Below are 21,954 nucleotides of genomic sequence, written 5' to 3' on the forward strand. Positions count from 1 at the left end.
ATCATGGCTGATCATCCAACTCAGTAGCCTGTTCCGGCTTTCCCCCCATACCCTTTGATCCCTTTAGACCCAAGAACTATATCTAACTCCTTTTTGAAAACATTCAATGTTTTGGCTTCAACTGCTTTCTGTGGTAGTGAATTCCACAGGCTCACCTCTCTCTGGGTGAAGAAATTTCTCCTCGTCTCAGTCCTGAAAAGTTTACCCCGTATCCTTAGACTATGACCCCTGGTTCTGGACTCCCCCACCATCGGGAACATCCTTCCTGCATCTACCCTGTCAAGTCCTGTTACAATTTTATGGGTTTCTATGAGATCCCCCCTCACTCTTCTGAACTCCAGCGAATATAATCCTAACGGACTCAATCTCTCCTCATATGTCAGTATCGCCAACCCAGGAATCAGTCTGGTAAACCTTCGCTGAACTCCATCTATAGCAAGAACATCCTTCCTCAGATAAGGAGACCAAAACTGCACACAATATTCCAGGTGTGGCCTCACCAAAGCCCTGTATAATTGCAGCAAGACATCCCTGCTCCTGTACTCGAAATAGTACAAGGCAGTAAATGGTTGGCATCCGTCCCGTCCGTGAACGATGAGGGACACACAACAAACAATCCATTTAGGTGGGCTGTCTTCTCTTGGTGCACCTCTGCTGATGGTTGTGAAGGCCAATCCTCAAGAGGCAGGTTCTGCCACAAGCGCCACACGTGAAACATTCGAGTTATTTTTTTCCCCGTTGACACCTGTTGCCAAGCTGCTGTGGCCACTGGTCATCGTGGTAGTGCAGGCCAGTCCACAGGATGTGTCGCCATTTTCCTCTCTCGCCAGCTAGTGACTCCCAAGTGCAATAGTCGATATTTAGTGCCTCCATGTCCCGCTTGCAAGCATCCTTGGACGTCAGGCCCCGGCTACCTCACCATACAGAAGGTCCTTGGGTATGCAACTGTCTTCCATCTTGCAGACTTGCCCGATCCACCAAATGGTTGGTTCGTGCCAACACACTTGGGAGCTTTGCCTTTGAGAGGACTGTTGCATTTGTAATTTTGTCCTGCCAGGATATATCCATAATGAGCTGCAGATAGCGAAGATGGAAATTATTGAGCTTCGTTTCCTGGTAGCAGTAAGTAGCCCATGTTTCACAGTCATATAGCAAGGTGCTGAGACCACAGGCCTTATAAACCATCAGCTTGGTGTTATCCCATGTGCGTTGGCACAGGGGTAACTGCTTTCCCTATGCACGTATCGAGCTCTGCATCAAGGGACAGATTGATGGAAAGTAGGAAATACAGAAGCTAATTTGTGCATAGCAAGTTCACACAAACATTAATGACCAGATAGTCTGTTTTAGTGATGTTGGCTGAGGGATAAATATTGACCAGAACACCAGAGAGAACTCCCCTGCTCTTCTTTGAAATAGTGGCTATGGGATCTTTCGCGTTCACCTGAGAGAGCAGACAGGGTCTCGTTTTTTTTTAATGTTTCATCCAAATGACAGCAGCTCCAACAGTGCAGCACTCCCTCAGTACTGCACTGGAGTGTCAGTCTAGATCTTTGCGCTCAAGTCCTGGAGTGGGACTTAAACCCTCAACCTTCTAAGTTACATAAGAACAGAAGAAATAGGAGCAGGAGTAGGCTATTCGGCCCATCAAGCCTACCCCTCCATTCAATAAGATCATGGCTGATCTGTGCCAGACCTCAACTCCTCTTTTGTGCCAGCTCCTCATAGCCCTCAACTCCCTGATACTTCAAAAATCTATCTACCTCCTCTTTAAATACTTCCAGTGATTTAGCCTCCACAACTGTAGGGTAGAGAGTGCTACCAACTGAACTACGGCTGACCCTTACACAACAAAAGCAAAATAATGTGAATGCTGGAAATCTGAAATAAAACAGAAAATTTCTGGAAACATCCAGCAGGTCAGGCAACATTTTCAGATAGAGAGAAAAATGCAGAGTTAACATTTCAGGTCATTGACTTTCTGCCAGAAACTCAACAACTTGCACCTTTAACATAGTAAGACGTCCCAAGACACTTCACAGGAGCATCCTCAGACAAAAGTTTGACACCAAGCTATACAAAGAGATATTGGGACAGATGACCAAAAGCTTGGTAAAAGGTGTAGGTGGCTTAAAAGAGGAAAGTGAGGTAGAGAAGTGGAGGAGTTTAAGGAGAAAATTCCAGAGCTAGGGGCCCAGGCAGCTGAAGGCACGGCCACCAATGGTGGAGCAATGAAAATCGGGGATGCTTAAGAGGCCAGAATTAGAGGAGCACAGATATCGTGGGGGGTTGTAAGGCTGGAGGAGGTTACAAAGATAGGGAGGAGGTGAGGCCATGGAGAGATTTGAAAACAAGGATGAGAATTTGAAAATCGAGCTGTTGCTTAACCGGGAGCCAATGTAGGTCAGTGAGCACAGGGGTGATGGGTGAACGAGACGCGGTGTGAGTTAGGACATGGGCAGCAGAGTTCAGGATGGCCTCAAGTTTATGGAGGATAGAATGTGGGAGGCCTACCAGGAGTGCATTACAGCTGTCAAGTCTAGACGTAACAAAGGCGTGGATGTGGGTTACAGCAGCAGATGAGCTGAAGCACGGGCGGAGTCAAGAGATGTTACGGATGTGGGAGTGGGCGGTCTTCGCACTGACGTGGACATGTGGTTAGAAGCTCACCTCGGGGTCAAGTATGACACCAAGGTTGCAAACAATATGGTTTAGCACTCTGGAAGCAAAATAACATTGGGAAATGCTGTAAACACTCAGCAGGCCGGGTAGCATCTGAGAAGAGTTTCTTTTACAATCTTGTCTGTGTCCAGCTTGCTGATTACACTTGAGGCCTTCTGCAACCAATGGGCACCCCAGAAACTGTAGTGTGTGGTGGACACAGGCAATAATATTATTTCTCAGTTTCCTTGTTTTATGATTTGATTTTCTATTAGTTGTGCCCTTTAAAAGGGGGCACTTTTTTTTGATGACACTGAGGCATTTAGAACAAGCACTCTGAGGAGAGAACCAGAGTTAACGTTTTAGGTCAATGACCATCCGTCAGAACTGAGTTCGCTTATCCTAAGGTGTCTTGTTTAAACAATGGCTGTGAATTAATTACCAATTATTATGACTAACAAATTGCTTATGGCTTACAGTCTCTGGGGAAAGTCTGTATGACTGCTCCTAATTGGTGGGAACTGTTTACCTCTGGTTTGTTCGGTCCAAACTCCCACAACTAGAATGCCTCCTAGTCAGAATTTGACCACAACAATATAAGAATACAAATAGTCGTTTGGTAGTACCGAACTTGAGTATTGCTGAAAACAGAGACATTTTGTCAAAATGTTTCATCTTGCACTCATCAGGACAATTCGCAAGAATACCAGTGTAAGGGAAAACAACAAATGTACTGTCAGTCACCATAAACTGGTGCATTCTCCATGACAACACCTCTACCAATCAGAGTCCACTTGCTAACCAATCAAATCTCTCTTCTCCTACAGTATAAATTTGTTGCTTTCCCTTACATTGGTATTCTTGCGAATTGTCCTGATGAGTACAAGACGAAAAGCTTTGACAAAATGCTCTGTTTTCAGCAATGCTCAATATCAGAATAGTCAAGGTCAAGAAACCCTTCACCCTCCAATAGTCCAACTCTTCCAGTGATGTGATAATGACCAGGTAAATACTTTTTTTATGGTTGTTGCTTTTAGTGATCAAATATTGGCTGGGGCACTGGGGAGAACTCCCCTGCTGTTTTTCAAAATAGTGCTGTGGGGTCTTCTTTGTCCACTCAATGGGGGGCCTTGGTTTAACATCACCTCCAACACTGTAGCACTCCCTCAGTCCTGCATTGGAGCATTAGCCTAGATTATGAGCTCAAGTCTCCAGAGTGGGGTCTGAACTCACAAACTTCTGACTCAGAGGCAGATGTGCAACCCACTGAGCAGCAGCTGACACCTAAAGTGAGATTGCTTAATAATAGACGCTCGCTGGGATTTGCCAACCATCTGTGTAAACTGAGAGAGAGTGAGTAGGTTACGCAACTCTGGGTGTCATCAGAGTTGAGTAACATGCCCATGCTCACTGTCACACCTGGCCTCCATGTTCACGTATTCAAAAGCAGAGTCATACTGATCTAGTGTGGGATTATTTCCCCCTCCCTAGCCTGAAATGGTAACGGAGAAGCAATCTTTAGGGTCACAGTTGGCTAGGCTGAGAAAGTTCATATTGTCAATGGGACAAGCTTCAGGGAGCCAAGTGGCTTTCTCATGGTTGACTGTTCTACTGGTTCTTTTGTGAGCAAATTCTGATTTGCATGTTACAACTGTGGAACTTTGTAACCTCCACAGGATTAACAAGGTTTAAAATGCAACCAAAGCAGTGGGGCTAATTTCTGGAGGAATAGAATTGCAAAGCAGTGAAGTTGTCTTTAACTTGGTTAGAGTCTTGATTAGGCCACACTGTGCAAAGTTCTGGCCACCAAATTACAAAAGGAATATAGATGGACTGGAGAAGGTCCAAATGATACCAGAACTGAAAGGTTGATCAGACTGGGCTCTTTTCTCTAGAAAAGAGGGGTGACCTGATAGAGGCCTTTATAATTATGAAGGGGTTCGATAGGGTAGACATATAGAAGATAAATTGGCAATCATAACAGCAGCCACTTGCATTTATACAGAGCCTTTAAAATGGTAAAGCATCCCAAGGTGTTTCACAGGAGCATTATCAAACAAAATTTGACACTGAGCCACTTAAGGGGATATGAGAACAGGTGACCGAAAGCTTGGTCAAAGAGGTAGGTTTCAAGAAGCATCTTAAAGGAAGAGAGAGGTAGAGAGGTTTAGGGGGGGTTGTTATGACCAGGTGCGAAAGGTGTCTAGGGGTCCCTCTCAGCCTTCACTTGGTCTTACCGTAACAGGATTTAATTTAAAACACACCGTGTTTTTAGCTCCCCCTTGGTGAATCCTTGTTCACCACTTTCCAATTATAAGGCAAAGAAACCAGCACAAACAGGCTTTCTTAGGTTTAAAAAAGAAAAGTTGAAATTTATTAAACTTAAACTCTAATTTGGTTAACGCCTACGGATAAACAACGCGCCCATGCTAGCATGCATACGCGATACACACATGCAAATAGAGACAGAAAAGAGCAGAAGGAAAATCAAGGGCTGCACAGTGGCGCAGTGGTTAGCACCGCAGCCTCACAGCTCCAGCGACCCGGGTTCAATTCTGGGTACTGCCTGTGTGGAGTTTGCAAGTTCTCCCTGTGTCTGCGTGGGTTTCCTCCGGGTGCTCCGGTTTCCTCCCACATGCCAAAGACTTGCAGGTTGATAGGTAAATTGGCCATTATAAATTGACCCTAGTATAGGTAGGTGGTAGGGAAATATAGGGACAGGTGGGGATGTGGTAGGAATATGGAATTAGTGTAGGATTAGTATGGATGGGTGGTTGATGGTCGGCACAGACTCGGTGGGCCGAAGGGCCTGTTTCAGTGCTGTATCTCTAAACTAAACTAAAGGTTGAAAAGTTTGAGGCAATATCTGAAGAGTTGTTGTTATGGTTCTTCGAGCTCACTGTAGAGTCTTTGATTGTAGGTAGATCTTGCTTTTCGTTGGGGCCCAGTATTCTCTTAAACCTTGTTCACTATAGGAGACTTTTCTCTCTTGGGGTTCATGTGTCTTCAGTGGATTCAGAGGCTTGTGAGAAAGAGATGGGAGCAGACAGGAGAGATCTTCTCAGTCCAGGAGCAAACAGACACTCTAGTTCAAACAGTTTGTACAAATTCAAAAAACTCAGATTGCCCTTGTGGTTAGTCATGTGACTAGCTGGTTTGACCATGTCTGTTTGTGTGTTCGGCCATTTTAGCAGTCAATCTGGAATGCGAGCTCCCCCACCTTCAATGTCTGGTGATCAAAAGTCCATTGTGGGTTGAATGTGTCAGGGAATGGCTGCTTTGTCCTTCCAAACACTGTCTGTTAATATATAAATGTCCTTTCCAACCACGGCTGATCTGTTTAACAAGTCCTTTCTTCACTCCAGTAACAGTTTAAAATCAATGTTCATGACCAAAATTAATGTGCCTCATTCTTGGCAGATGAGGGCCTAGCATGACAGTGAGGAATTCCAGAGCTTAGCGTCCAGGCAGCTGAAGGCATGGCGGCCAATGGTAGAGCGATTAAAATCAGGGATGCACAGGAGGCCAGATGTGGAGGAGCACAGAGATCACAAAGGGTTGCAGATACAAGACCGTCACTAACAAATCCAAGAGGGAATTCAGGAGAAACATCTTTACCCAAGAAGTGGTGAGAATGTGGAACTCACCACCACAGGAAGTGGTTGAGGCAAATAGCATAGATACATTTAATGGGAAGCTGGATAAACACATGAGGGAGAAAGGATTAGAAGAATATGTTGATGGGGTGAGATGACGAGCGGGTGGGAGGAGGCTGGTGTGGAGCATAGAACACTAGCATTGATCAGTTGACCTGTTTCTGTGCTGTAGATTCTATGTTGTTCTCATTTAAACTCATTAAGCCTGAATCCTTTCCAGTTTAAATGGCCTCACCAGGGGCTGGCCTCGATTGAGTTACTGGGATGTGGTCAGCAGACACAATGTGGCAGGGAATTGTCTATTTAAAGCCAAACCCCGCCACTCCGCAGCCCCCACTTCCCCCCACCCCCAGCTTATACCACCTGTCTCAAAATGGCAAGTTATGGTAAGAAGGGGCTTCTGCGTCGAATTATTTGGCGGGCTTGTGGTTTTGCAGATTCTGCAGTTATCCTGCAGCATTTGTGTGGGCGTCACAGCAGATCACTCAAATTGAATGTTGCACCCACGTAGTTCAGAAATAAAAAAGATCACGTTGAGGTGTTTTTCTTGAGGCAGGATGCTCACTGTCTCTCAGTGGCTTTATGCAAAACAGTGCTGACTGAGACAAAACATTCACAAACAGGGGAGGGAAATGAGGAGTTTTTTTTTAACGCAGTGAGTTGCTGTGATCTGGAACACGCTGCCTGAAAGGGCGGTGGAAGCAGATTGAATAGTAACTTTCAAAAGGGAATTGGATAAATAAATGGCATGAAGAAAGAGAAAGGGGAATGATACTAATTGGATAGCTTTTTCAAAGAAACAGCACCAGCACAATGGACTGAATGGCCTTTTTCAGTGCTGTATGATACTATGGTACTACATTGTGATTTGACTGAGTCAAAATCACTAAAATGTTGAAAAATATGAGTTGACATCACAGTAGCAGAAACTGATGACACACCATGATTCATCATCCTGTGATGTTTGAATGGATACTACTGAATTATGTCAAAAAGAACCATGACTGAAAGTCAGCTGCTGCTTATTCAATCGTGGTTATCTCTCGAACTGCAACAGGTATTTGAAAATGTAATTCCTGTTGTACAGATAATCTGCAGATGTGCATATTCCTATTCTGCTCCTCCACTTGACAATGAGTTGTGAAATATAGTGACCGGCTTCAGTTCCAGCACATTCAAAGGATTGTATTTCCATTTGTATCCTCCCTGTTCTGAGTTCCTTGAAGTTATTTGTGCCTGACCTGCCTCGAGGAGCATGTAGAAAGTTTAAGTCCTTGTTTTCTCGCCTCTGCGTCAGAAGGTTGTGGATTCAAGTCCCACACACTTCGCAGAGTCACAGCATTGTTACAGCACAGAAGGAGGCCATTCGGCCCATCGGCTCTGCACCAGCTCTCAGAATGAGCAATTCACCTAGTGCCACTCCCTCACCTTCTCCCCATATAATCTTACACATTCTTCCTCTTCAGGTAACAGTCTAATTCCTATTTGAATGCCTCGATTGAACCTGCCTGCACCACATTCTCAGGCAGTGCATTCCAGACCTTTACCACTAGCATAATAACTTGTGTGCATTATCGAGGCCGACACTCCCAGTGGAGTGCTGAGGGAGTGCCAGACTGTTGCAGGTGCTGTCTTTTGGGTGAGGCATTAAATCAAGAGCTGGTCTGCCCTCTCAGGTGGGCCTAAGACTCCATAGCCATTGTTCGAAGAAGATCAGGGGAGTTCTCCCTGGTTTCCTGACCAATATTTATCCCTTAATCAACATCACTGAAACAGATTAAGTGCTCATTCATCTCACTACCCCTTATAGGATCTTTCTGTACACAAATTGGTTGCCACATTTGCCCATTGACCAACAGTGACTACACTTTCACAGTAATTGTCTATCGGTGAGGTTCTTTGGAGCAATTGAGGTCCTGTAGATGTTGTATAAATGTAATTTCTTTCTTAAATGGAAGGAAATGCAAAGAAAAGCCAAGAAGTTGATTCCCTAATGTCAGAAGATTGAGTTATGAGGGAAATCATGGGCTATTCTCCCTGGTCTCCCTCGACTGTAACTGACTGAGAGAGGAACCTGGAAGGGGTATTTACAATAGTGGTCAGGAGGGAAAAGCTAAATGTGGAACAATACTTCAAACTAAACAGTGACTCCAGGACAAGTGTGCACAGGTGATCTTATTGAAACATATAATATTCTGAGGGGGCTTGACAGGGTAGATGCTGAGAGAAGGTTTCCCCTCGTGGGGCAACCTAGAACTAAGGGGAACACAGTTTCACATTAAGGGATCACCTATTTAAGACAGAAATGAGGAGGAATTTCTTCTCCCAGAGGGTAATGAATCCTTGGAATTTTCTACCCCAGAGAGCTGTGGCAGCTGAGTCAATGAATATATTCAACGCTAAGACAGGCTGATTCTTGAACTATAGGGGAATCAAGGGGTATGGGGAACAGGCAGGAAAGTGGAGTCAGATCAGCCACGATCTTATCGAATGGTAGAGCAGGCATATGGGACCATATGGTCAACTTCTGCTCCTATTTCTTACGTTCTTATATTCAACTTGGCAAAAGGATAAATTTAGAACTGATGTCCCTCACTCAAATCGATTTCCAAGAAGGGTACCCCATTAGGGAGGGGTGAAGGAGAACTATGGGTTCCTTTCTTCTGGGTAAGGTAGAATGCATCAAGTGGCCTCTCGCAAGAGTCTTACAGCACAGAAGGAGGCCGTTCAGCCCATTGTGCCTGTGCTGGCTCCTTTGAAAGAGCTATCTAATTAACCCCACTCCCCTTTCCCCGCAGTCCTGCATCTTTTTCTTTTTGAATATGTATCCAATTCCCTTTCAACTGAATCTGCCTCCACCCCCCCCATTCAGGCAGCACGTTCCAGATCCCGCTGTGTAAAATAACTTACCCTCATCTTCCCCATGCCCCCTCCAGCCCTGACTCTTTCTCATCCACACCTATCTTGTGATAACGTGGCAAAATGCTATGCTTTTTAAGATGTTACTTTGGACGTTTGAGTTATTCACAAGGACGTTTACGTGTGAATTGCCAGCCAATGAGCAGTGCAACAATCCCCCAGCTGTTTTTATCGTATCGCTTTCCCATACTACCCTGAAAAAAAAAAGAGCCGGGAGACTGGCCTGCAGTCGTCTCCCACAGTTAGTGGGCAAGAGAGACCCTTGTTCCTTTTTGATTTACCCTTCCCTGCCCTGCCATTTTGGGAGGGCAAGTCGCTTCCTATCACTGGTAGATCCAAGAGCAGTAACTTAGCATGGAGAGAAATCCCATCCATAAGCCATCAACATCTCACCCAACCAGTCTCACAGAAACCATTACAATGCTTCCCACGCTCCTTCAGACACCAAAACATAACAGAACCAGCTGTATTTCTTGATTTTTTTTTTTGTCATTTAATGTAAAAAAATAAAATTTGTAAGACGTTATGTACAAATACGTGTGACCTGGATAGTTTTGCTTCAAAACACAGTCAAAAAGCAGCAACAGAATAACGTTTTCAGCTAATTCCCTAGACAAGACAGGTCAATGCCATTCCTTCTTGGACTGATATATAAAATATAATTTCAGGTGACTTATTAAGATGGTGTCAGATTATTTTCCCCTAGGACCATCAGTGTTTATCTGAACTCCCACCCCATCCTGTCTCTCCCAAGCTCCAAACAGCTGAAATCGAGATTCATCTCCTATTCAGAATTGTTTGGGAGTGAGGTGACCCCTTGACTCTACGACACTTCCTGCCTTCAAGAGGGAGCAGGACACCAGTTCCTGCCTGGGAGGCAGAGATCCCATCAGATAGAAGGCAAGTGTCTTTACAAATAACACTCAGTCCATGTGATCTCCTGAACAGCTTTCCACTGCCTAAGTGGAATTTTCCACCGTAATTGTTTTTCCCCCTTCTTGGCCCTGGGTTTCTCTCTGGTATTGTGTCTCTCTCAGGAGATTACATGGCTGTATGGGGGAGGCAGGAAGTGCCACGCCAAGGTGCTCCAGGCAATGTGAGCTGTTGGGCAGGCTAGATGGATTAACGGCTTTCTTTTTTTGTCAGTCTCAACTCATTAGGGCTAGAGTTTCCACTGACAGTCGGCTGGCAGATAACCAAGCCCAGACACAGAGGGGCACAAATTCATCTTCGGGCACAGTGGATGCCCGATTCACGATTGCCCGTTTTGTCCGACCATCCCAGGATGAAGTTACACCCACCCAGTGGCAATGCACACAAATCAGAATTGGCATTACAAAGATTAACAAAACACATGAAAGCATCATCTCTGCTTCTCTCTGCATAGATGCTGCCAGGCCTGCTGAGTATTTCCAACATTTCTTGCTTTTATTTCAGATTTCCAGCATCTGCAGTATTTTGCTTTTATATACATGAAAGCATCATCCTTTCCCACATTAGGCTTGCACACAACCCAGAATATTTAATTTCCAGTTCAACCTTCCTATAGCCATGTACAGTGATTTACAAATTCATCCCAGTCCTGAATACACAGATATGAATGAAAGGATTAGTGTCCATTTTGCCCGTGACCAGTTGCAGAAGCAATTTGCCACATGCGATGTAGTCAATGGTAATTAAGAGCTGTCAGTGGCCGGGAGGGGACAGCAGGTACAATGATTCTCTCATATCATCAACTGATTGATTTGTTGGGAAAGAACACATGAAAAATGAAAGACCATAACACGCGTGTCAAAGAGTGTTATGGGTGTTTAAGTATGGTTGACATGATGTTGGGCAGAAACAGCTCATTAAAGTCATTGTAACCCTGAGAAATTTCACTGTGCCTCCCTCCCCATGAAGTTAAAGCTGTTGAGCTCTCGAGAGGAAGCACGGCCATGAAGAAGTTACCGAACTGATGCTGTGTCAGGTGGTTCACATCATGGCCGATTTACTTGCACTCAACGAGCAGAGGGAAGCCAACGCAGCGGACTGAAAAACTTTCGTAGGTGCCGGTGTCAGAACCAAGTGCTTCCTGGTCAGGTACATCATTGGTTAGATCCAGAGTAAAGCTCCCTTTACTCTGTGGCTCAGTCCTATCCTCAGAAGAGCCTCCAATTCTGACACCTCTCTGCATGAGGGGATTCTGTAACATGGGCCAAAGCTCAGTAGAAACTGGGTTGAGGAAACTCTGCTTCATTCCCTGTACACCTCTATCTCAAATCAGCAGAAGAAACCTTCATCCCACTAGCCAAGGCGAGATCTGAACCCATGTCTCAGATGCTGAAGGATAGCTTCTGGACCACTGCACCACCCAGCATTGTTGGTTTCTCATTCACACCATGTTACAATGCACACTCTCAGCCTGTATGTACAGTCTTTCTGCCCAATATGAGAGAGTGGGCAGGATGGGGCTGAAAGCCACCTGGCCTTTCCCCCACCTGCAATCCCACCTCTCTCAATTTATGCACGTCCACTGAATTCTCAGTGCAGTGAACCACCAAACAAGTGACCCAGCCCCTATTATTGATATTGTTCTAGTCATGAGTCTATCACGTGTTAGCCTTTGCAGCCAGCGGTCACCTCTCTCATGGCCAACCACAGCACCAATGGCAAGGCTGTATGGAAACCTGGAGAGGATGTCCCCTCCCCCACAATGTGTTGCCAATCTTGTAACAAGTTAACACGCCTCGCTTGCCCATGTCAGGCAATTGCACAGCTGCTTGGAGCGAGGGGCGAGGAGAAAGGAAAGTAGTTAGTCACGATGGTCCAGCCATCATAGGTTGTAGGACAGGCTTGATGCACCAGCCTTCCAATTTCCACTGTTTGTGCGTGATCCACCCACGGGGAGGAGACGGAATATGGGTGGAGAGTGGGTGATCCTGAATGACGGTCTGCCGGTAGCTCCCCTTTAATGACATGATCATTGTCTTAGTTGAATCGGAGGCCAGTACACTGCACCAAGTGTGCTGGGTATTCAGTGGAGAGAATGGCCACCAATTTGAAGATCATCGTAGTCTAGAGGCATCTGGAAGACACAAATCAGAAACGGCTTAGTTTTTTTTTGTTATAATCCCGCTCTTGACTTTCCCCTCTCTCGAGGGTGCTGTCACTTACAATTCTAGATTTTTGTTGGATAAGGGTATTAAAGGTTACAGAGCCAAGGCAGGTAATTGGAGTTGAGGTATAGATCAGCCATGATCTCATTGAATGGAGGAACAGGCGCAAGGGGCTGAGTGGCCTCCTCCTGTTCCTTTGTTCCACTAATGCTCCCATTGGTATTTCACCCAGGTGGCTAGTCTGCGTGTTTGAGCTGAAATGCGGAATGCCCAAACCTTTGGCCCTTGTGGGCCACTTAACTGCATTTCATGGAGCTTTAGAAGGCCATGAAGAAAGTGTAAATCCCCGTGGTCATAGCTTCCCATCCGCATGGATTGATTAAGTAGGGCGACCTATTTCCATTGCTGTAACTTATACACGGGTCCTGGTGTTCTGGTTTAGGATTTATCCAGCAGTGAGGCAACAGTGTACAGCACAGGCCTTTTCCAAACCTCCAGGCCCATGAAGTTCAAACTAGGATAAATCTGTAAGTCAAAAAGCCAAGAGGCGAATTGGGCTGAGCCGAATTACTAGGCTCCAGTCTGCCACTGAGGCCCTGGCCTAGGCAGAGCCTGGGCTATTCCACTGTGGCATGCATCACATCCCTGTCCCAACACCCACTCTTCACCCAATGCTCACAAGCCCAAGAAACTGGAGCACAAATTCTAGACCCGACCTGCCCAGTGCAGTACTGAGGGAGTGCTGCATTGTCAGCGGTGCTGTCTTTTGGATGAAATGTGAAACCACCGTTCCTGTCTGCCCTCTCAGGTGGATGTAAAAGATCCCATGGCCATTTTTTCAAAGAAGAGCAGGGGAGTTCTCCCCAATGGCCTGGGCCAATACCTATCTCTCAATCAACGTCACAAAAACAGATCATCTGGTCATTATCACGTCGCTGTTTGTGGGAGCTTGCTGTGCGCAAATTGGCTGCCGTATTTCCTACATTACAACGGCGACTTTAAAAGTAGTTCAATGGCTGTAAAGCAGATTGAGAAAAACAAAAGACGCATTGATATAGTGCCTTTCATGACCAATGGAAATTGCAAAGCACTTTACCGCCAATGAAGCACTTTGAGACGTCCTGAGGTTGTGAAAGGCGCTATAGAAATGCAAGTTCTTTCTTTCTCATGCTTGCACTAGATCGCACTCTGGAGTGGGAGCCCCGCCCCCCCCACTCCCGATTTGCTTTCTCCTCTGTAGCGTGGGGGAACTGAGGTCGCTCTCTGCACACACATGCACACACCTAGCGACCCCGTTTACTAGCAATCTTACGGAGCGACGCTCACCTCACAGTCTGACCGGGTGTCCCACTCTGTCTCGGAGTCGGAATCAGAAGTCTCGTACAGCGGTATCAGTGAGGAGCTGGTTAGCTGGAAGAGCTGCTCCTGGATTGCCTGGTCAGGCCGCCCTGCCATGAGATGGAAGGCTGTGCAGCCGTTGTACATCATCCGGTTTACATCCACTCCACGTTCAATGAGGAGCTGCACCACCTCCCGATGCTGAAACTCGACCGCCAGGTGCAGGGGTGTCCTCCCGCTGTTCGGTTCCTGTCAGCGGGGCCAAAAGGAAAATGTTACAATTCAGTCTCACTGCAAAATTACTGCTGGGATTTCAGAGAGACAAGAAAAAGTCAACCCCCCCCCTACCCTCCCCGCACCCCCCGAACCATTTCTCCCTCCCTCCTGTCCTAAAGGCACCGATACATTGGGAGAAGGTTTTGTGGGGACTTGCTGTGCTCAAAATTGGTTGTCCCATTTCCTACGTGGCAATAGACGAGACGTTAAACCGAGGGCCCGTCTGCCCTCAAAAAGGTGAAAGATCTCACGGCACTATTCCAAAGAAGAGCAGGGAAGTTTTCCCCGTTGTCCTGGGGCCAGTATTTATCCCTCAACCAACATCTCTTTAAAAAAAAAAATAGACTATCTGGACATTGATCACATTGCTGTTTGTGGGATCTTGCTGTGCGCAAATTGGCTGCCGTGTTTCCTACATTGCAACAGTGACCGCACTTCAAAATGTACTTCATTGGCTGCAAAGTGTCTTGGGATGCCCTAAGAATGTAAAAGGCCCTATATAAATGTATTTCTTTTATCAGAAAGTTTTCCTGTAGCCCATAATGTAGATGTTTCAAGTACAGCATACACAACACCAGTTGGAAGGTAAGAATATGGCTTACCTGAGCATTAATGTTGGCTCCTGAAGCAAGCAGTCGTTCCACTGTTTCACAATCTCCTTTCATTGCCGCGATGTGAAGACAAGTGTGACCTGTAATGGAGGGAGACCGGCCTTTAATAATTGGTTCACTAAAGGCACATACATAGCACATTCAACCCCATACGCTACAAAGTTCCTTTGCCAGTGGATGAGGGCACTGCCCCGTGTAAAACTGAGCCCTCCAGCGCAGAACGGTTCCAGGCTCAATGCCTCGGACTGTCTTGTGTGAGCGGACCTGGGTTTGGGCACTTTAATTGGCCTCGGCATCTCAAGGTTAGTGCGGGGAGGGGGGATGGCAGGGAGAGCTGGGTTGGAATATCAGCCATTGCCAGTGGTCACTTTAATGGCAGTGTGCACACAAACCAGGCAGGATCAGATTTGGCTGTGATGCTCCTGCAGTTGAATAGCCTACTGCCATTCATTGTCCAGGGTCACACATGAGGAACGGCGGGCTGGATGAATTAATGAAGAGCACCCTTCCCCTGACCCTCACCCCATCTTGCTAGTGTTGCTGTACCCCAGAAAGGAGTCAGGGACTTACATAACATGTACAACACAGAAATATCTGGCCTAACTAGTCTGTGCTGGTATTTATGCCCCACACAAGTCTCCTCCCATTCCATCTGCCACAGCTCAGCCTTTCCGCATATCTTTCTATTCCCTTTACTCTCATGAACTCGCCTAGTTTCCTTTTGAAAGCATCTAAGCAATTTGTCTCGACCATTTCCTGTAGCAGCAAGTTCCACATTCTCAAAACTCTCTGAGTGAAGAAATTTCTTCTTATTTCCCTCTTAGATTTGTTAGTGACTACCTTAAACTTATGGCCCCTAGCTTTGGATTCTCCCACAGGTGGAAAGATTCTCTCCACATCTACCCTGCCCAACACATTCACAACTTCGAAACCTCCATCGGGTCTCCTCTAAGTCTTCTACATTCCAAAGAAAAAAAAAGATCCAACCTGCTCAATCTTCCTGATAAACTACAATGTCTCATTTCTGGTATGATCCCTTGTAAATTGTTTTTTTTCACTTTCTCCAGCGCTTCTACGCAATGTTCCCTTTAAAATTTAGTTGTTGGGCATGGCCTGTTTCTTTAAGCGTGCAGCCCCTTTCAATTTTTTTGTGTGACCGCGCGCAGGCATTTATATAGTACAGAACAAGGCCTGCATGGTATCTGTTAGGCTTCTAGGCGGCTGTGCATTCGTGCAGCTTAGTGGAAACAGTGCTCTGTGTCCTTTTTGTTGTATAGAGACCAGCACTGTGCAATCAAGAAAGAAAGGGAGCGAGTCGGCGAGGAAGGAGGGTTGCGATTAAAGCCTCGTCATGCCACCAATTGTGCGTCTCTATTACTTATTCTGCTGTGCGCTAGTGTGTGGTCGGACTAAGCAAGCAAATAAAGTACCGCAGTAATTGCGTCGTTCCAGATCTTGTACGTGGCGCTGCGTGATGTCGGCAGTGCCCATCAGGTTAAGGAGCGAGCTAACGCAGTCCATGTCTCCCTGTTCGCAGGCGAGGTGTAACGCGGTGTTCCCGAAGATGTCCAAACTCTCCAGATCCGCCCCAGCCTGCACCAGCTCCCTGGTTACCTCGGGCATGCTCATGATCACCGACAAGTGCAAAGGGCTCTGGAAGTCGAGAGGATAAAAAAAAAGAGTGAGATCTTCAAGAAAATAAAAGGCATATTACCCAGGTCACAGGAACAAAGATAAAGTTAATAAGAGGAAATGGCAGTTTACAGGTATCGCAAGAGTTGCCTCTGAAACTTTAAACTGTCTCATTCTGCTTCAAGTGCCAGCAGACCTCATGGAAGAAGGAGGCCATTCAGCCCCTCATCCCTGAGCCAGCTCTTTGTGATAGCAAACAAACTTCGATGGCCCTGTTGTGTTATTCCAGTATTGCTGTTTTTATTCATAAAACATATATGCCATTCCCCCTTTTTAAAGGTCAAAGGATTAATTCCTGCCACCCCCTCCAAAACTCCCCAACCAATACAATTAACTAACCATCTGTTGTAATTATTGTTTAAGGGGGTGACAAAAAGATTGGTTAAGGATGTAGGTTTGCAGGAGTGTCTTAAAAGGGGAGAAAAAGGGTGGTGGACTGGTTTAGGGAGGAAATTCCAGAGTGCGGAGTCCACATCTGAAGGCATGGCTGCCAATGGTGGGTCATAGAAAGTGGGGATGAGCAAGAGGGTGGAATTGGAGAAGTGCAGAGATTTCAGAGGATTGTTGGGCTGGAGGAGGTTACAAAGATAGGAAGGGGGCAAGGCCACGGAGGGAATATCAACACGAGTTGAGAATTTTATATTTGAGGCATTGTTGGACCGGAAGCCAATGTAGGTCAGCGAGCGTAGTGGGTGGTTGCTGAATGAGACATGGTGCAAGTTAGGGTACTGGGAAGCAGTTTCTTCTTTCTACATCCCTTCTTAAAACCATGTTCCACCTCGTGGTGGGGGAGGGGCAGGGAGGGGGAGTTGTGGGGGCTGTCCTGCAGCTAGGTGGTGGGCTAAAAAGAGACTTACCTGTCGGGAGTTGTTGCAAATGTCAATAACGGATGGTTCAGACCACAAGAGGAAACTGGCAATGTCCGGGCGCTGGTGCAGAATGGCCAGATGGAGAAACCTGTGAAAAAGGAAGGGGAGAGACAAGAAAAATAAATGATGGCGGTCAAGGATTAAAATGCAGAGGGTTACTAATTTCCTGAGTACATCAGCTGGCAGCTGCACAGTGAAAACCATGCAGGAGTGAAATATTGACACGTCATTTCTATAAAAGGGGAATTCCAGAATCAATTCTTACTGGAAATGGGCCCAATGGTTTTATAACAGGAAGAAGGGAAGTTAAACGAAAATCCTGTTACATGTATCAATTTTTTTTTTCTTCTGGTGCAATTTCCTCCCTCACGTCTCTCTCACCCAAACAACAACAACAACAATAATAACAAGATGCATTTATATAGTGCCTTAAGCCTCCTGAAGTGCTTTACATGCACTATCAAACACTGCTCGACACCGAGCCAAATCTAAAGGCGATATTAGGACAGATGACTAAAAGTTTGGTCAAAGAGGTAGCTTAAAGGAGGAAAAAGTGGGAGAGAGTTTTAGGGAGGTAATTCCAGAGGTTAGGCCATTATTAGGACCTTAACAACCCCCTATTCCCTTCACTCCATCATTGGTGGCCGTGCCTTCAGCTGCCTAGGTCTGGAATTTCCTCCCTAAACCAGTCCACCTCTCTCTCTCCTCCTTTAAGACATTCCTTAAAATCTACCTCTTTGACAAGCTTTTGATCACCTGTCCTAATATCGCCACATGTGGCTCAGTGGCTTGGGACATTTTCATTATGTTGAAGATGCTATATAAATGCAAGTTGGTGTTGCAGAGGACTGCACACACTTCTTTTGCCAACGTTAATGGGGGAAAAAATTTGGTCTTCCATATTTGGGGGAGTCGCTGAAACAACACTAGCCTCACAAGGGGCACGTGTTTACGGTCAAAGGTCATCGTACCCCGAGCATGTGAACAGGCGAGTCATTTAATCCAAGGGCACCCAGGCTTTGCTGCTACAGCAGCCAGTCTTGGCCCTCTTTCAATCGGATAATTTTCTCAGGGTGTGATGGTAAGGGTGAGGTTTATTTTCCACCTCCAACCCTTTATGCTGTTGAATTAAGACATCACCACCTGGGTTTCCCCAGCAGTCAGTATGTGAAAAAAATTCGCTGCCTATTTAGAAACCAAGCCAGATCTAAGCAGGAATGTCCCACACTCAATCTCGAGTCTATACTGAGTTAGCTGGTCTGAGTCAGGATAGCTGCTGCAAGGGATAAAGTGGAACTCCCTTACTTAATACCACATCATACAGTGTGTATATAACCAAAAAAAACCCAGTCCAAACCCCCAAGCCAGTTCTATTCATAGCTACCTGCATTGAATCTGTCATATAGCAGGGTGGTTATGATACCAAATGTTTATTTACAAGTGCAGGTTAGCAACATGAGGTTAAGAAATTATGACTCGTTCTCACAGCAAGCTCGTGTTAAACTTCCACAGAGAGGATTTGTACAAGAACAGACCCTCTCTATCTCCACAGCCCCTAGAATATGCATTCAATCCAATGACAGGTTGCCCAATCACTCCAGATCAGAACTACTCAAGGAAACATGAGGAATTTTCCCCAAATTTCCTTGTTGGGAATTTCCTCAGACTTTTATCAGGAAACACAGGGACTTTTAGCTGCAATAGATGGGATACTTTGAAAGAAAATAGGATCAAGATGACTTTGGAAATTACTCAGAATGTACAGCAGAGAAACAGGCCATTCAGCCCGACTGCTCAGTGCTAGTATTTAAGCTTCACACAAATCTCCTCCCACTCTATTTCATCTCACTCTATCTGCATATCCTTCTATTCCCTTCTCCCTCACGTGCTCATCTAGCTTCCCCTTAAATGCATCTATGCTATTCGCCTCAACCACTCCTCGTGTAGCCACATTTTCATCACTCTGGGTAAAGAATTTCTCCTGATTTCCTTATTGGATTTATTTACTGACTATCTTATATTTATGGCCCCTAGTTCTGGTCTCCCTCACAAGGCGAAACATCTTCTCTACTTCGACCCTATCAGACCACTTCATAATTTTTAACAACCTCGATCAGCTCATCCCCCAGCCTGATCAGCCTTTCCTCATAGTTATAACGAGTTTGTCTCCCCCATTTCATTGCATTTATTAGGGATAAACAGTATTTTTTTTTAAATTTGAGACGTATTTTACACTCAAGAACAGACAATTGGAAAGCAATCATGTTTTTAAGAAGGAGACATTGAGAGTGAGATGGATGTTGAGATTTGCTAAACTGGCCCATAGCTCCTGAATTAGCAAGGCGGGGGGATGGGGATGGGGATGGGGGGGAAAGTGAAAAATACTGAAACCCATGACCCCTACCACCTAGAAGGACAAGGGCAGCAGACGCATGGGAACATCACCACCTGCAAGTTCCCCTCACCATCCTGACTTGGAACTATATCACCGTTCCTTCACTGTCGCTGGGTCAAAAATCTGAAACTCCCTCCGCAACAGCACTGTGGGTGTACCTGCACCATGTGGGCTGCAGCAGTTCAAGAAGGCGGCTCACCACAACCTTTTCAAGGGGAACTAGGGATGGGCAATAAATGTTGGCCTTGCCAGCGACGCTCACAAATGAATAAAAACAGAGGCCTGGAATATTGGGATTTGGCTGTGAATTGGTTTCCACAGACAAGTAGCCCATCAACGGTCTATCTAGACACCTAGGAGATCAGCCCTGAATTGCAGAAAAGGCTCGAAGGGCTGAATATCCTCCCGGTCTTCCTAATTTTCACATGTGGAAAGCTCAATTGGATTCCCTAATGGGAATCCCCAGGTCCTGGGGTGAGGATAAAAGTTTCAAATCAGTCTGTTTGATCGGGCTCACTGGTAGGGTACATTCATTCTGATTCGGATAGATTGCAACAGTCTTTTTCTCTGTCTCTTTCACATTCTCACTCGGTCCTCTCCCTCCCTCACACGTTCTTGCGCGCTCTTCCTCTGCACTTTGTCTCTCCATCTTAAAAGAAGTTAAAACTGAACCCCTCCCTTTTATTCTTACCGTGCTGCGCATTATCTGCCCGCCAAAGTGAGAACACAGGTATAAAGGGGACAGATTAGCAGAAAATTAGGGTGCCAAGTGGCTTATACGAAACCAGACTGACTGGAACAGAGGCTAGACTTAGGGCTTCAGCTGTGGTTCTGTTGATAGCCCCTCTTCCCTCTGAGTCAGAAGGTCAATTCCCCCCTCCAGAGACACAAGCCCTAAAATTCAGGCTGATGCTCCCAGTGCAGTACCGAGGGAGGGAGTGCTGCATTGTCGGAGGTGTCGGCTTTCAGATGCAACATTAAACGGAGGCCAGGTGTGCCTGCTCAGGTGGATGTAAAAGATCCCTAATCGAAGAGTTTCTCCCTGGTATCCTGGCCAATAATGACCCCTCAATCAAGAATCACTAAAACAGATGATCTGGTCATTCTCACTGCTGTGGGAGCTTGCTGTGCGCAAATTGACCATGGTGTTTCCTTTATAACATAACATAACATATCAATGGGAGGTCGTGCAAGGCGCTATATAATTTGTTTCTCTAGATTATAAGTAATCCTTAGCCTGAAAATTAGTTTCAAAACCACAAAAACTCTTTTTTTTCCGTTCATGTTAATTCGTCGAGATTTACAGGCACCGGGAATTGTGAGAAATGGGAACTTACGTGTCCCCATCTTCGCTCCTGAACGATGTCCAACTCTGGGTCAGGCTCTTTTCCACACTCCCGCAGCTGAGGTTTAGATTTTCCATCTGGTCGGAGACACTGTCCACAGTCTCATCCGCTTCTTGCATGGAATCGATGCCACTGTCCAGCCGTTCTCCTTCCACCCCAAACTTTGTATCCAAAAGTTTGACATGCTTGCGCCTATTCCTGAGACTTTCCGGAGCCTCCCTGAAATTGACCGAGAGATCAGCCAGTCCTTTCTCATTCATTTTCCTCTCTCTCTCTAAATGCAACAACAAAAAAAGTTACTGTTGCGGAAAAGACGGTTTGGCTGGGTTTTTTTTTGCAGACAGACACACACACACTGCGTGTCGAGCTCCTGAGTACTTCGTTCAGACTGGAAATCAGCAAATGTAGGCGGCGACGTTTATATCCAAAACGCAAGAACACCTCCCTGTGTCTGATTTAGATGGGGGAATACCACATACGTGACTCCGGGTGCTTTTCGATGTGACTAATTGTACTACTGTATTTTACTGTCCTTTTTTAAAAAAAAAAAATTGTTAAGCCCTGTTTCCTTTTTCCAATTTCCTCATCTTGGAGTCTTAAAAAAACTCCCAAACCTTTTACTCTTTAAACTGGCTGTATTTCAATGGGTTAATTGATGGCTGAATTTTGCACGGAAGGAAACGGGTTTAAAACATTTCCTTTTGTCATTTTTCAAAAAAGAAAATTTTGGATCTTGTAACTTAAAAGCCCCCCCTCCCTCACTGTGCACATTTATAATTGCTGCAGATTCCCCCGCCCGCCCTCTGTTGACCAGACAACAATGAGGAATTTTAGATATTGTTGGGTTGTAAAAGAGGTTTAGGAGCTTTTTAAAAATAATGAGGGGAAATTAAAATTCCTCGTTTGGGGGGTCAGATAAAAGGGAAGGATCTCTTTCCTGTAAGAGCAGAGTTCAGTGCAACCAAATATATAATCATAGAATACAATCATAGAACGGTTACAGCACAGAATGAGGCCATTCAGCCCATCGTACCCATTTCACCTCTTTGGAAGCAATATCAAATCAGCCTCACAGCCCCTGCTCCTTTCACCA

At 45.7% G+C, this 21,954-nt stretch overlaps 1 protein-coding gene across 1 annotated transcript; it reads right to left on the bottom strand.

The window, feature by feature from the left end:
• Window positions 1–9,726: 9,726 nt before the first annotated feature.
• Window positions 9,727–21,274, bottom strand: LOC137353029 (NF-kappa-B inhibitor alpha-like). The gene is made up of 6 exons (XM_068018948.1): window positions 20,853–21,274; window positions 17,109–17,208; window positions 15,990–16,212; window positions 14,551–14,639; window positions 13,661–13,921; window positions 9,727–12,303 (listed from the first exon to the last, which is right to left on the bottom strand). The coding sequence occupies exons 1-6, from the start codon at window positions 21,119–21,121 to the stop codon at window positions 12,253–12,255; spliced, it is 993 nt and encodes a 330-aa protein (XP_067875049.1). The 5' UTR covers window positions 21,122–21,274; the 3' UTR covers window positions 9,727–12,252.
• Window positions 21,275–21,954: the final 680 nt, after the last annotated feature.

This window comes from Heterodontus francisci, chromosome 40, assembly GCF_036365525.1.
Source record: "Heterodontus francisci isolate sHetFra1 chromosome 40, sHetFra1.hap1, whole genome shotgun sequence".
Classification (NCBI taxonomy): Eukaryota; Metazoa; Chordata; class Chondrichthyes; order Heterodontiformes; family Heterodontidae; genus Heterodontus; species Heterodontus francisci.